General features: G+C 44.0%; 2 protein-coding genes across 9 annotated transcripts in view; one reads left to right on the top strand and one right to left on the bottom strand.

Annotated features, from left to right (window-relative positions):
* Positions 1-13648, top strand: part of EDA (ectodysplasin A) — a 339263-nt gene that overhangs the window by 14009 nt on the left and 311606 nt on the right. The window lies entirely within an intron of this gene.
* LOC118635984 (E3 ubiquitin-protein ligase Siah1-like) lies at positions 921-2087 on the bottom strand. Its single transcript, XM_036271068.1, has one exon. The coding sequence runs from the start codon at positions 2085-2087 to the stop codon at positions 921-923; it is 1167 nt and encodes a 388-aa protein (XP_036126961.1).

Raw genomic sequence — 13648 nt, 5'->3', positions numbered from 1 at the left:
GAGAGAGAGAGGAAGGGAGAGGGAGAGAAACATCCATGTGAGAGTGAAACATCTATTGGCTGCCTCCTACATGCCCCCTACCAGGGATGAGCCTGCAACCCAAGCATGTGCCTTGACAGAGAATTGAACTGGCAACTGTTCTGTGCATGGGACGGACACCCAACCAACTGAACCACACCAGCCAGGGCTGTTAGTATTTCTTTAAATGCTGTTCCTGACCTATTTTTGGTCTACTTTTTAAAAGATTTGGTTACAACCTCTTTTAGACATTTTCTCTGTAACCCTTACACCTCTGACACACTTTTTTCTATATTCCATCTCTTTTTCTCTCTGTATTTCATTTTCAATATTTTTTCTGACCTATCTTCCAGTTCACTCTCTTTAGCTTTGCCCTATCTTCCATTAAAGTCACCCACTGATGTTTTAATTTCACTTTTGACACATATTTATATTTATTGTTTTTAAAAAATGTTTATTTTTGTAGAATTAGAATTGTACATTTGAATCCTATATAATCTTACTAACCAATGTCATCCCAATGAATTTAATTTAAAATAGAGGGGAAAGCAGTGGTCTAAGACCACTCAACATGGCTTGTCTGTTAAAGAAAAAAAACCTCAAACACACATGCAAGCACATAAAAACAACAATAACAACCAAAACCAAAAACCCCACTGTTTTTCAACAGTACCCTCAAGCTACAACAAACACAAATTGAGAATTATTTTGTACTACTTCCTTTCTTAATACAAGAGATGCGCGTCTTGAATGTGTGTGTACATGTCTATTCAGCGGTTTACTGTTGACATGTTTGTAAACATATCAGTGTCACCTACACAAGTGTTTCCTTGTAACAGCCCTTATGTTATTGACCGTGGTGTCCCCCCTCCCCCCCGGCCCGAAAGTGCTCTGTTGTTCTCTCAGCACATGGAGATGGAGACCTTCATGCTCAGGTTGCCGCCTTCGGTGAAGTGCTCCACAGTGCCAGCATCAAAAAGCAGACAGTCACCCCTGCTGAAGGCCTCCTCCGGGTCCTGGAGCAGGGATAGAGGCGGGGCTTGCCACGCCAAGCACCGCCTGTACTTGGCCAGCTTCAGCTGGTAGGTGAACTGCTGGGCCTGGCCGGGGGCTCCGATGAACTGCACTACAGAGAAAAACTGCTGGTAGCCGTGGTAGTTCCTTTTCCCCAGGACCGTCATGAAGTGACCTCCGTGGCAGGACTGCACCATCACCCAGTCCAGGGCGCCGGGAAGGTGCACGTCGAAGGCCAGGAACACGACCTCCGCCCCCTGCAGGGACGTGATGACTTCGTGCTGCGTCAGGTGGGCCGACATGGTATGCAGAAGGCCTCGCCAGGGACAGACAATGCCGGGGCACGGGCAGCGGTAGGGCCGGAAGGTGCACAGATCCTCGTGGGCGGCTCTGCCGGTGAGCTGCGTGGTGGCCCTGCAGCCGTAGTGGGCGTACTGGCACGGGAACAGCACGGAGTCGGCCACCCTGTTCATGGCCAAGTTGGGGATGCGTCCCAATGGGCCCTGGCAGGTCGGGCAGCAGGTCACCCTCGAGCGACAGCTGTTGCAGAGGAGGTGGCCCCTGTAGCACTGGAAGATGGGCGGTAAGATGGACCCAAAGCACGCAGGACACTCAAACAGAGGGGCCAGGACAGCACTGGGCATGGCTGCACCTGCTGGGCGGTTGGAGGGCGCAGGACTCTCGGAGGGTGCAGGAGGGGGCGCTGGACCCTCGGAGGGAGTAGGAGAGGGTGCCGGACGTTCGGAGGGCGCCGGAGGGGGTGCCAGACCTTCGGAGGGCGCCGGAGGGGGTGCCGGACCTTCGGAGGGCGCCGGAGGGGGTGCCGGACCTTCGGAGGGCGCCGGAGGGGATGCCGGACCTTCGGAGGGCACAGGAGGGGGCGCCGGACCTTCGGAGGGCACAGGAGGGGGCGCCGGACCTTCGGGGGGCACAGGAGGGGGCGCCGGACCTTCGGAGGGCACAGGAGGGGGTGCCGGACCTTCGGGGGGCACAGGAGGGTGTGCCGGACCTTCGGAGGGCACAGGAGGGTGCGCCCTGGGGCTGCAGCGGCTCATGGCTGTGGGCACACAGGGCACCGCCCAACGCTCACCCGCCCGTTCGCTGTTCCACTATCTCAGGAAGCCCACACCTCTTCCCGGACCCCGCAGGGGGGTCACCGCCGGGACACTCACGGCAAAACGGTCTGCTGCTGCCTTGATCTCTGCCGCTGTCCAGGCACCCCAACAACGGTTGCCTTGTCTACGCCCTGGCTACACAGCTATTGCCACATCCGGGTCCTCGACCCCCCCCACACGCACCCTCGCGCCCAGCCGTTGCCGTGTCCGGTTCCTCGAGCGCCCCCTGCACGCCCCCCCACCCAGCCGTTGCCATGTCTGGGTCCTCAAGGCCCCCTCCCAACCCCCCTCCAGCCCAGCTATTGCCGTGTCCGGGTCCTCGAGCCCCCTTCATGCCCCCCCAGCCCAGCCGCTGCCGTGTCCGGGTCCTCGAGCCCCCTTCATGCCCCCCAGCCCACCCGTTGCCATGTCCGGGTCCTCAAGCCCCCTTCATGCCCCCTCAGCCCAGCCGTTGCCGTGTCCTGGTCCTCGAGCCTCCTTCATGCCCCCCCAGCCCAGCTGTTGCCATATCCGGGTCCTTGAGCCCCCTTCATGACTCCCAAGCCCGGCCGTTGACATGTCCAAGTCCTCGAACCCCCCCAGCATGCCCCCCTAGCCCAGCCATTGCTGTGTCTGGGTCCTCGAGCTCCCCCCTACCCCCCTAGCCCAGATGTTGCTGTGACTGGGTCCTGGAGCCCTCATCCTGTACCCCCAGCCCAGCTGTTGCCATATCCGGGCTCTCCAACCCCTCCCCCATCCCCTATTGCCATGTCTTGGTCCCCAAGCCCCTCCCCCAACCGTTGCCATATCCGGGTCCTGGAGCCCCCTTCATGCCCCCCCAGCCCTGCCGTTGCCACATCCGGGTCCTCGAGCCCCCTTCATGCCCCCCCAGCCCAACCGTTGCCACATCCGGGTCCTCGAGCCCCTCCCCCCTCCCCTGTGGCCATGTCTGGGTCCCCAGCCCCTCCCCCACACCATTGCCTTGTCCAGATCCCCAAGCCCCAAGCCCTTCCCCCCATGGCCATGTCCCGGTCGCCAAGCCCCTCCCCCATGTCCAGGTCCTCAGCCCCCCACCATGGCCACGTCCAGGTCTCTGAGGCCCCTCCCCCCAGCCCAGCGCGCACCCACTCCTGCTCCCGCCCAGGACCACCCACCATGGCAGGCGCCATCTTCTTTCCGTCTGCCTCCTCCTCCTCGCCCCTGTTTTTTGTTTCCAGAATGTTCCCTGGGACCTTCTGAAAAGTAGTGTTCAGGAGTATTTCCAATGAGCGTTTTCCTGAACGCAGGAAGCAGTTCTGTGAAATCCTATCATCTCCTTTCCGCGGGGGGTGCGGGGGTGCGTCCGTGGTCTGTGGTCTCTCCTGATTTTCCATTCATTGTGCCTTTGTGCTCCTCGGCCTGGTTGGATCGGGCTCCGGGGCCGGCTTGGTAGCTGCAAGACTGGGATGGAGATGGTGTGAGGCCTGGGCTTTCTCATCTGCACCCACAGAGGGCGGATGCTGCCCTGGGCCGGTGGTAGGCACCCGAGTCCCGGACGGCCTGCATCCAGCGCAACCTCGGGGTCACTGGATGCTGGCCCCGAAGGCTGATGGAGCCTTCCTGTCCGTGAGGAGCCTTTCTCCGTGGGGCCGAACACCCGAGCGTGGGTCTGGGGGTCCCCTCCTGAGGGCTCTCGCGTGCAGAGGTCTGGGGCTGTCGCTTTCGCCCTTCAAGAGCGCGGCTGTCTGTCCGCGGACTCTTGTGTGGTCAGCCAAGGCCCTCAGACGAGAACAGCCTCGTCGGTCTCGTTCTGTCCTGCCTCTGGGCTCCACAGTCCTGTAAGGCCTTGTTCGCTCTCGGGTGCCTTCACATACACTCATGACTTCTATTCTATCACGGTGTTCTGGTTTGCAGCAGGAAATGGGGTCTGCAGGAGTCTTCCCTAAGGAGAAGGAGACTCGGGCCCTCCTGTCTTCAACGAGAAGGGAGGGATCGCCTCCGAGGCATCCAGCACTGTACAAGCCCTGGAGCTGAAACTCTAGAACTGCTGACAGAGGATTTTCGCCATTGTGGAGCTTACAGCAAGTGAGCAGGCACATGTCATACAAGGTGATGATGCAATGAGAAAGAGAACTACAGGATGATCTGGAGCACTAAGGAGGAATACCTGGCCCAGACTTTTGAAATCAAGGAATGCTTTCTAGACAAAGCATCTTTTGAGCTTAGACCCGAAAAATAAGTGTGACTTGTCTAGATAAGACTGGGTTAGGCAGAGGGAATAACATGTACAAAGCACTGGAAGAGGAGAGAGAGAACATAACGTATTCAGGAAACAGAAAACTCTATAAAGCTACAGTGATCAACACAGTATGGTAGTGGCACAGCAAGAGCATATAGATCAGTGGAACAGAATTGATTATTTAGGAACAACCCTAACATTGATGGTCAGTTAATTTTTGACAAGTGTACCAAGACAATTCATTGGGCAAAAAGATACTGTGTTCAACAAATGGTGCTGGGGCGTATGTAGAAAGATCAATGCAAACCCTCACTATATATCATGCCCAAAAATTAATTTGAGAAAGGAAACTAGAATTTTGGTGGTGAGAAATCAATAGGATTTACAGATATTGAATTACATTTTTCTACACCTGAAATTTATGTAATACTATTAACCATGTTACCTCAATAAATTTAATTTTAAAATGTATGATAGGTATGAATTTAAGTATCAAAACAATAAAAATTCTAGATGAAAATGTAGGGGAAACTTCTCAAGACTTCGGACTGGACAGCACTTGTTAGATATAAAACCAAAAACAGAGTAAAAAAAAAAAAAACACAAAGCAAAATGATGAAACTTATAAACTGAACCTAATCAAAATACAAAAAAAAAAAGTGCTTTTAAAAAAATATTTAAAAATGGAATAAATGTGACAGACCAGGGTAAAATATTTCCAGAACCTATTCAACAAACTATTTATCCAGCTCTGGCTGAGTGGCTTAGTTGGTTGGAGCATCATTCCTATGTGCCAGGTTTGCTGGTTCGATTGGCAATCAGGGCACATTTAAGAAGAATCAACCAAAAGCTCGGCTGGTGTGGCTCAGTGGCTGAGCATCAACCCATGCACCAAGAGGTTGCCAGTTCGATTTCATTCAGGGCACATGCCCAGATTGTGGGCTAAATCTCCAGTAGGGGGCATGCAGGAGGTGGCCAATCGATGTTCTCTTTCATCAATGTTTCTCTCTCTCTCTTCCCCTCCCTTTCTCTCTAAAATCAATAAAGAAAATAGAATCAACCAATGAATGCAGAAATAAGTGAAACAACAAATATCTGTCTGTCTTTCCCTTCTTTGTCTCTCTCTAAAAACATAAATACATTTTTTAAAGAACTTATATCCAGAATTTGTAAAGGTCTCTTGAAACACAATAATAAGACAACCTGAACAAAAAATGGGCAAACAATGTAAACAAATAGTTTAGCATGGAAATATTCAAGTGGCTAAATAAATACATGAAAGGATGCTCAGCATCATTATCCATCAGGGAAATGCAAATTGAAACCACAGTGGACACAAATACTGTGTGATCTCTGTTATATGGGGAATCTAAGAAAGTCAACAAACTAAACTCATAGATAGAACAGACTTTTGGTTGCCAGAGGTGGAGGGTGCAAGATGGGTGAAGTGGATAGAGGGAGTCACAAGTTTTCCAGTTATAAATGTCATGGGGATGTAGTGTACAGCATGGCAGCTATAGTTCATTGTACTGTATTGCATTTTGAAATTTTTCTAAGAGAATAGATTTTAAAACTTCTCATCATAAGAAAAAAATTTCTGTAACTATGTATGGTGACAGATGTTAACTAGACTTATTGTGGTGATTATTTTGCAATATGTACAAATATTGAATCATCTGAAACTTTTGCATCTGAAACTAATATAATGTTGTATGTCAATTATGCCTCAATAAAAATAAAAAACACAATGGATCTGTGGCCAGTGTGGCTCAATTGGTTGAGTGTCATCCTGTGCACCAAAAAGTCATCAGTTCAATTCCCTGTTAGGATACATGCACAGGTTGCAGGTTTGGGAGAAGTACCTGGATGTGGTGCATATGGGAGGTAACCAATTGATGCTTCCCTCTCTCTCCCTCCCTTTTTATTCCTTTCTTCCTAAAAAAGTTCATCAAAAACTTATTTTTTAAAAAAGGATGAATCTTTTACAAAATAAGCACACTGGAGATTCCATTTCACATTTACTACAATGGCTATAATGAAAAATGCAATAAAAAGTGGAGATATAGAGAAATAGAAACCTTCAAAACCTTCCTACATTGCTGATGGGAATGTAAAATGATGCAGCAGTTTTGGAAGACAGTTTGGTAATTCCTCAATACGTTGACTCAGAATTACTACATGACCCAGCAATTCTACTACTATGTATATACCCAAGATAAATGAAAGCATATATTCACACAGAAACGTCTACACAAATATTCATAACAGTGTTATTTATGGTAGCCAAAAAGTGGAATCAACCCAAATGTCTTATGGTTAAACAAAATGTAGTGTAATATTCTATACAATGGAATATTATTGAGCCATAAAAAGGAATAAAGTACAGATACATGCTATAACATGGATGAACCTCAAAAATGTTACACTAACTGAAAGAAGCTAGTCACAAAAAAAAAAAACAAAAACACACAATGTATGATTCTGTTTATATGAAGGATCCAAACTAGGCAAATGTGTAGACCAAAATTAGATTAGTGAATACCTGGAGCAGATGGAGGGAATGGGGATTAAGTGTATATAGGCATCAGAGAACTTGCTGAGGGAGGTCGTTGGAAGGAAGAAAATATTCTACAATGGATTTACCATAGCCAGAATGGTAGTAGTGGAATTTTGGTAGAGTTATTAAAAATCATTAAATTGTACACTTAAAATGGGTAAATTCTATGGTATGTTAATTATACCTAATTAAAGCTGTTATTTTTTAAATTGTCTGGCACACAGAATATGGTCAGTAAATATGTAGGAGGTGTTGGTTATTCCTGAGTGAGACGCATCTTTAGAGGAAGAGTATCTTCAAGACTGTTCACCCTAATTATTCTCATAGCTATCTCCCCCTAATCGATGAGTACAGAACTCCAACCCAGAATCAACTCACTCAGAAGCTCCAGAGGTGAGGTTTAGTCATATAAATTTTAAACTCTATTGGTGATTCTGGTGTGCACTCCAGGGAGAGAATCTGTGATTTATGTAATGGTGAATGGCTTGGTGTGGTTAGAACCTAGAGTACATGTGGGGCCTGATGGCTATTTGCACTAGAGTGGTAATACAGTATTCAGCAATCTTGATCCAGAATCTCTCTCTCTCTTTCTCAAATAGCTAGGTATTCCCAGATCCTACTTAGAAATTTTTTTTTTAGAATTGCAGGGTTAAAATATATGATACAGATCATCTATTGCAGTGATTCTTAATTAAGGGTACATATTAGTCTTACCTAGGGAACTTATTTCAGTGCACATATCCCTGGCTAAGCTCATGCACATCATCAGAGTCTTTAGAGTGGGACCATAAGCATATATTGTTTGGGGGGAAAATGGCTTCTAAGGTGATGTTGATGCTCATTCCATTTGAGAACTAATGCTCTAAAGACAGAGATAAAGGAAGACTATAAAGGAGATAACACTTGGTTCCCTGTCCCTAACCTCAGCTCCCCTGTTATGGATTATTATGTCTTTACCATCTGTGATACTAGGACTAGTTGGAAGACCAGTGGACCATGAGCTGAGTGGTAGTGAATGCTTAATGAACATCTCTGTAGAATACCATTTGGGAAATCAATGTATAAACTCTGTATCTTTGAGGGAGAGAGGGATTTTAGTTGACAGTTCCTCAGCCAGATGATAGCCCTGTGTGCTTGGAACACCCAAGGGAGGAGGGTGGTTTCCTGTCTCCTGCGGCTTCATGGGGACTTCCCTGCTGCTAGCTGTGGAAACCAGTTTAACATAATAGGCTGCTGAGTAATCTTCTCCATACACATCCACCTCTTCAGAGATGAAGAGTGATATTTATTGGAGTGATGGTGAACAGCAAGGATTGAAGCTAAATAGCCACAATGAAATTGATTTTCAAAACAAGATTACATCTAAATTTTTTTCTGTGGGTGTGGATTGTTATTCCTGTTTCATCTTTCCACACCAATGGACCTCAAGGGCAAGAAAACCTTGAACATTTCTAAGGTTTTTGATCAATCTACCAGTCTCTGTTCCTAGAAGCGTTACATACCTTTAAAGCACTTTTGCTGTGTAGTTTAAATGCTTAGGTTGGGGAAACTGAGGATTTATTATGGAAGGAAGGATCTTAACACTTCTCACAGTTAGTCAGACTGAGGGAAAGAAAGAAGAGGAGAAGCGTTCAGGACTTCCCTTAACACAATCACTACTTCATAGAGTCCCTATTATGTATAGGATGCATTGCTAGCAAGAGTTCTATTGCTGCTTGAAGTTGATTTAGCTAACAAAGATCAACCAAGGAGCGCAAACCTCCTTTGTTCTTAATGGCATTAGACAAATCTTTTTGGTACAGCTGGTTTCTGCTGTGATTTTCAGCTGACATCTCAAATTAAATAAATTAAACTGAAATCATCTCTTTTCACCCCCATCTCCCATCACATAACCATTGAATTTTACGAAATTCCTAATTTCATTTTCTCAATCATTCAAGCATAAAATCTTGCAGGCCTTTTTTTTTTTTTTTTTACTTTTTACTTTATCTCGGAACTCATATTTAGCAATCAATTGCTGAGTTGATTCATACTTTGTGAAGTTGATTTACACTGTCCATGGTGTCTCTTGCATCACTTCCTTTCTTTCAAGTCCTACTGCTACCACTCTAGTTGTATTTGGCTTAGATGATCTGCAAGGTCCATTACAAACAAGACAATCTGTAATTCTACCTCAGTTCCTTATTACCTGACCCCTCCAGTTGAGAGTTGTTTGTTCTCTACTCCATATGAACACTTCAGCTAGATTATTTTTCTTCAAGTGCCACTTTGTCATGTTACTCTCACATCAGAAGTCTTTTATATCTCCCTGATGACACTCTTCAAACCTCTTAAACCGGCATCCCAAGCCCCTCTGCAATCAGGCTGCTCTTCCATTCTTGCTACTCTCCAACTGAATCCTGTTCCATCCAGGCTGACCCATTCACAAGCCTCTCACATTCTGACCTATGACATTCTGACCTATGTTCACACATTTCCCAAAGCAGAATGCCCTTCCTTCCAACCTGCCTTTGGATCCCTTCAGGTCGTCCACAGCTCAACTTAAACCTTATCACTTCAGAGAATTCTTCCTTGTCCATCCATCTCAATACTCCCTGAAACCCTTCATTTTGCACTGCATTCGGTTGTAGGTTATTTTATTTCTTCAACTAGATGGGAAGGTTTTCGAAGGCAGAGACTGAGTTTTATACTTCCCTGTAGTTTCTACAACTACAATAATCTGTACTCTTTTCTTTTTTTCAGTAACAGAACTGATACTTTTTTTTTTTTTTTCGATTACAGTTTGCTTTTTTTTTTTTTTTTTTTTGGTACGTGCCCCTAGTGGGAACCAAACCCAGGACTCTGGTCTACAGGCTGATGCTCCAACTGCTGAGCCAAACCGACCAGGACTACAGTTTATATTTAATATTATTTTGTATTAGATTCAGGTGTATAGCATAGTGCTTAGACATTAATGTACTTTATAAAGTGTTCCCTCTGATATTTCCAGTACCACCTGACACCATATATAGTTGTTACAATATTATTGACTATATTCCCTATGTTGTACTTTATATCCCCATGACTATTTTGTGACTACTAATTTGTACTTCTAATCTCTTCACCTTTTTCACTTAGTCCCCCAACCCACCTCCCCTCTGGCAACCAGCAGTTTGTTCTTTGTGTCTATGAGTCTGTTTCTATTTTGTTTGTTAATTTATTTTGTTCTTTAGATTCCACATATAAGTGAAATCATATGCTATTTGTCTTTCTCTGACTAACTTATTTTACTTAGCATAATTCCCTCTGGGTCTATCCATGCTGTTACAAATGGTAAGATTTCATTGTTTTACATCCAAGTAATATTTTATTGTATATGTGTAGCACCACTTTTTTATCCACTTGTCTATTGATGGGCACTTGGGTTGCTTTCATATCTTGTCTATTGTAAATAACTCTGCAATGAACATAGGGGTGCATATATACTTTCAAGTTAATGTTTTTGGTTTCTACAGATACATTCCTGGAAGTGGAATCACTGGTTCATAAGGCAGTTTCATTTTTAATTTTTTGAGGAAGCACCATATTGTTTTCCATAGTGGGTGTACCAGCCTGCCTTCTCACCAGCAGTGTGCCAGGGTTCCCTTTTCTCCACACCCTCACCAGTGCCTGTTGTTTATCATTTTATAGTAGCCATTCTGGCAGGTGTGAGGTGATACCACACTGTGGTTTTAATTTGCATCTCTCTAATGATTAGTGATGTTGAGCATCTTTTCATATGACTCATGGCCATCTGTATGTCCTCTTGGGAGAAATGTCTATCAAGGCCCTCTGCCCATTTTTTTTAATTTTTATTTTTTACAGAGAGAAGAAGGGAGAGAAACAGAGAGGGAGAAACATTGATGTGAGGGGAAACATTGACTGCCTCCTGCACATCCCCTACCTGGGATCGAGCCTGAAACCTCAGCATGTGCCCTGACCAGGAATTGAACCAACAACCTTTCAGTGCAGGGGATGACACTTAACCAACTGAGCCACACTGACTAGAGCCATTTTTAATTGGGTTGTTTGTTTTCTTGGTATTGAGTTGTATGAATTCTTTATACATTTTGGATATTAATCCCTTATCAATGTATCATTGGTGAATGTCTTCTTTCTGTGCAAAAAAAAAAAAAAATTAGTTTCATGTAGTCCCATTTATTTTATCTTCTGTTTCTCTTGCATGAAGAAATATATTAGAACAAATACTGCTAAGAGATATGTCAGAGAGTTTATTGCCTGTGTTTTCTTCTAGGAGTTTTATGGTTTCAGGTGTTACATATAAGTCTTTAATCCATTTTGAGTTTATTCTTGTGTATGGTGTAAGAAGGTGGTCTAGTTTCTTTTTCTTTTTCTTTTTCTGTTTCTTTTTTTGCATGCATCTGTCCAATTTTCTCAACCCTATTTATTGAATAGACTGTCTTTATTCTATTGTATGTTCTTGACTCCTTTGTCTTATATTAATTTACTATATAGGCGTGGGTGTATTTCTGGGCTCTAATCTGTACCCCTTTAAATATGAAAGTAGATCTTAAGATATTAAATCAATCTCCCTAAAATTGGACTCAAACACAGTTGTGCAGATTCATTGATTGGAATATTGTACTACCTTAAGGATCTGGTGATTATTAATGGGGTCTGTCACTAAGGGTTGTTTCCTTTTAGAGCCCTGATTAAGGTCATGCACCCTCCCAGAAAGCAGATTGGGCCCTCAAGCCTCCATTCCCAATTTCATTTCTTCCTTCAGATCTTTAGAAGCTTTCTGTGTAGCAGACATACATTTTCCTACTTTGACCCGCTATGTACTTCTTGATTTCCTCAACCCAGTAAGTCCTTGCCTTTACAATGCTGTTGGAATTAATTTCCCCTACAGACTAGTGAAGGTACTTTAATTTCTTGGCCTTCAGATCCTGACTGATTTGCTAGGTCATGAGAGGCTCCATACCGAAGTTTCCTTTCAAATGAAAAGCCCTCCCCCTTCATGTATCAGAGTTCCCTAAACTTCTTGTTTTTCATTTTTAACAGCATCTCATTCAATGTATAAATATGGGTAAGCACTATCTTGTATAACACAAAATATACCAGTATTCCAAATAAAGCCAGGGAAAAGCCAGGGCTGTGGTTACATGTGTGTGCACCTGTTGTGTGTGTGTGTGTGTGCACAAGAGAGGGGGAGACAGAGACAGAGACAGAGAGACTGATTGTGTTTGTATGTATATGAATGTAAGTATTAAGCATTCGAATTCTGTTCAATGGGAGATGTCGTCTTATTTATTACAGCTGTGCAGGTTATATAATTTTTGCCTTTTGACATTGTCCAAGTGAGAGCAATTTCAGCATTTTTCCATCTCTAGCAGGACTCACAAAACATGATTTGTGACCTGAATATAATGACATTATAAAGGTCTATTAATCAACCACAAACAATGTGTATATAGATTGAAATTTATGCCATCAAATAATTACTCTGTTGCACTATGTGCCAAGCATTTCTAGGAAATATATGATTCATAATTAAAAACATAAGGCCCAGAGCCCTGGCCAGCTAGCTTAGTAGGTTAGAGCGTTGTCCCCATGTGCCAAGGTTGCAGGTTCGATCTCTGGTCAGGGCACATACAAGAAGCAACTAATGAATGCATAAATAAGTGGGACAACAAATCAGTATTTCTCTCTCTCTCTCTCAAAAAAATCAATCAATAAAGACATTAAAAAAAACATAAGACCAAGTACTACTATTTTATAAACTACCCTCATACTTTCAAATAACCCACTTTCTCCTCAGCCTTTGTCTATACCTATTTATTCAAAAAGTGTTGATGCTACCTGCTAAACCAGAGTTTCTCATGCTTGTTTTGGTACATTTTTCACTGCCCTGGAAGTTGTAGAAGGAGTACTGGAATGAGTTCTGACTCTTCACTGAGCAAGTAATGCATTTCAGTGTTCTTATTTATAAAATGGGAAAGGTAATATCTTCCCTGTCTTCTTCACAGTGTTTTTCTAAGTATCAAATACAAATATATGTGAAAAATATAAAACTGTACAATTATTTCTTAGAAGACTCGTTGATAAATGTGTCTCTTTGTCTCCTTAATCGTATAAAACGTTTATTCTGATTGTTACCTTATATATTCCATACAGTTGCCCTGTCTGTTTACAAAATTCACAGGAATTGATGATGGTATTACAATTTTTCAAGTTACATGCCTTTATGTGTACTTCCTTTTTGTATTTGTAACTGCTTTCTTTCAGCCTGGACATGTGATAGTTTCTTTCCATATGTAGTAGAAGGAAAACTAGACTGGAAATTGGGATTCAGGGGTTCTGGTCCCAGGTGAGTCTAGTTATATTTCCCTAGTTAAGTTGGGTCACCTTTGGTAGGTTGCTTTACCTTTCTGACTCTCAATTCCCTCATCTGTAAAATGTTGCAAACTGAAGTCAATGACCTATCAGGTCTCTTCTAACACTGGCAATTTTATCACTGCAGCTAAATAGAACCTCTGTCTCCCAACCCTCACCCCCCAGATTTTCTTAACCCTGTTTCCTGCCTTGAAAATCACTGGCCAAATAAATATAGTGGTCCAATTGCTTTAGCTAGTCAATCAAAACCCACATCAATGTTGCTTTGCCAGCATTGTGTACTGTTCATAATAGGAACCCCTGGTTTATACAGATTGGATTTCTTACTGCATATTCCTACCTTCATTGTCACTTGTGTATTTCATCCTGTTA

This window comes from Molossus molossus, unplaced genomic scaffold, assembly GCF_014108415.1.
Source record: "Molossus molossus isolate mMolMol1 unplaced genomic scaffold, mMolMol1.p scaffold_m16_p_2, whole genome shotgun sequence".
Taxonomy (NCBI): Eukaryota; Metazoa; Chordata; class Mammalia; order Chiroptera; family Molossidae; genus Molossus; species Molossus molossus.
This window is presented reverse-complemented; position numbering and strand designations above follow the sequence as displayed.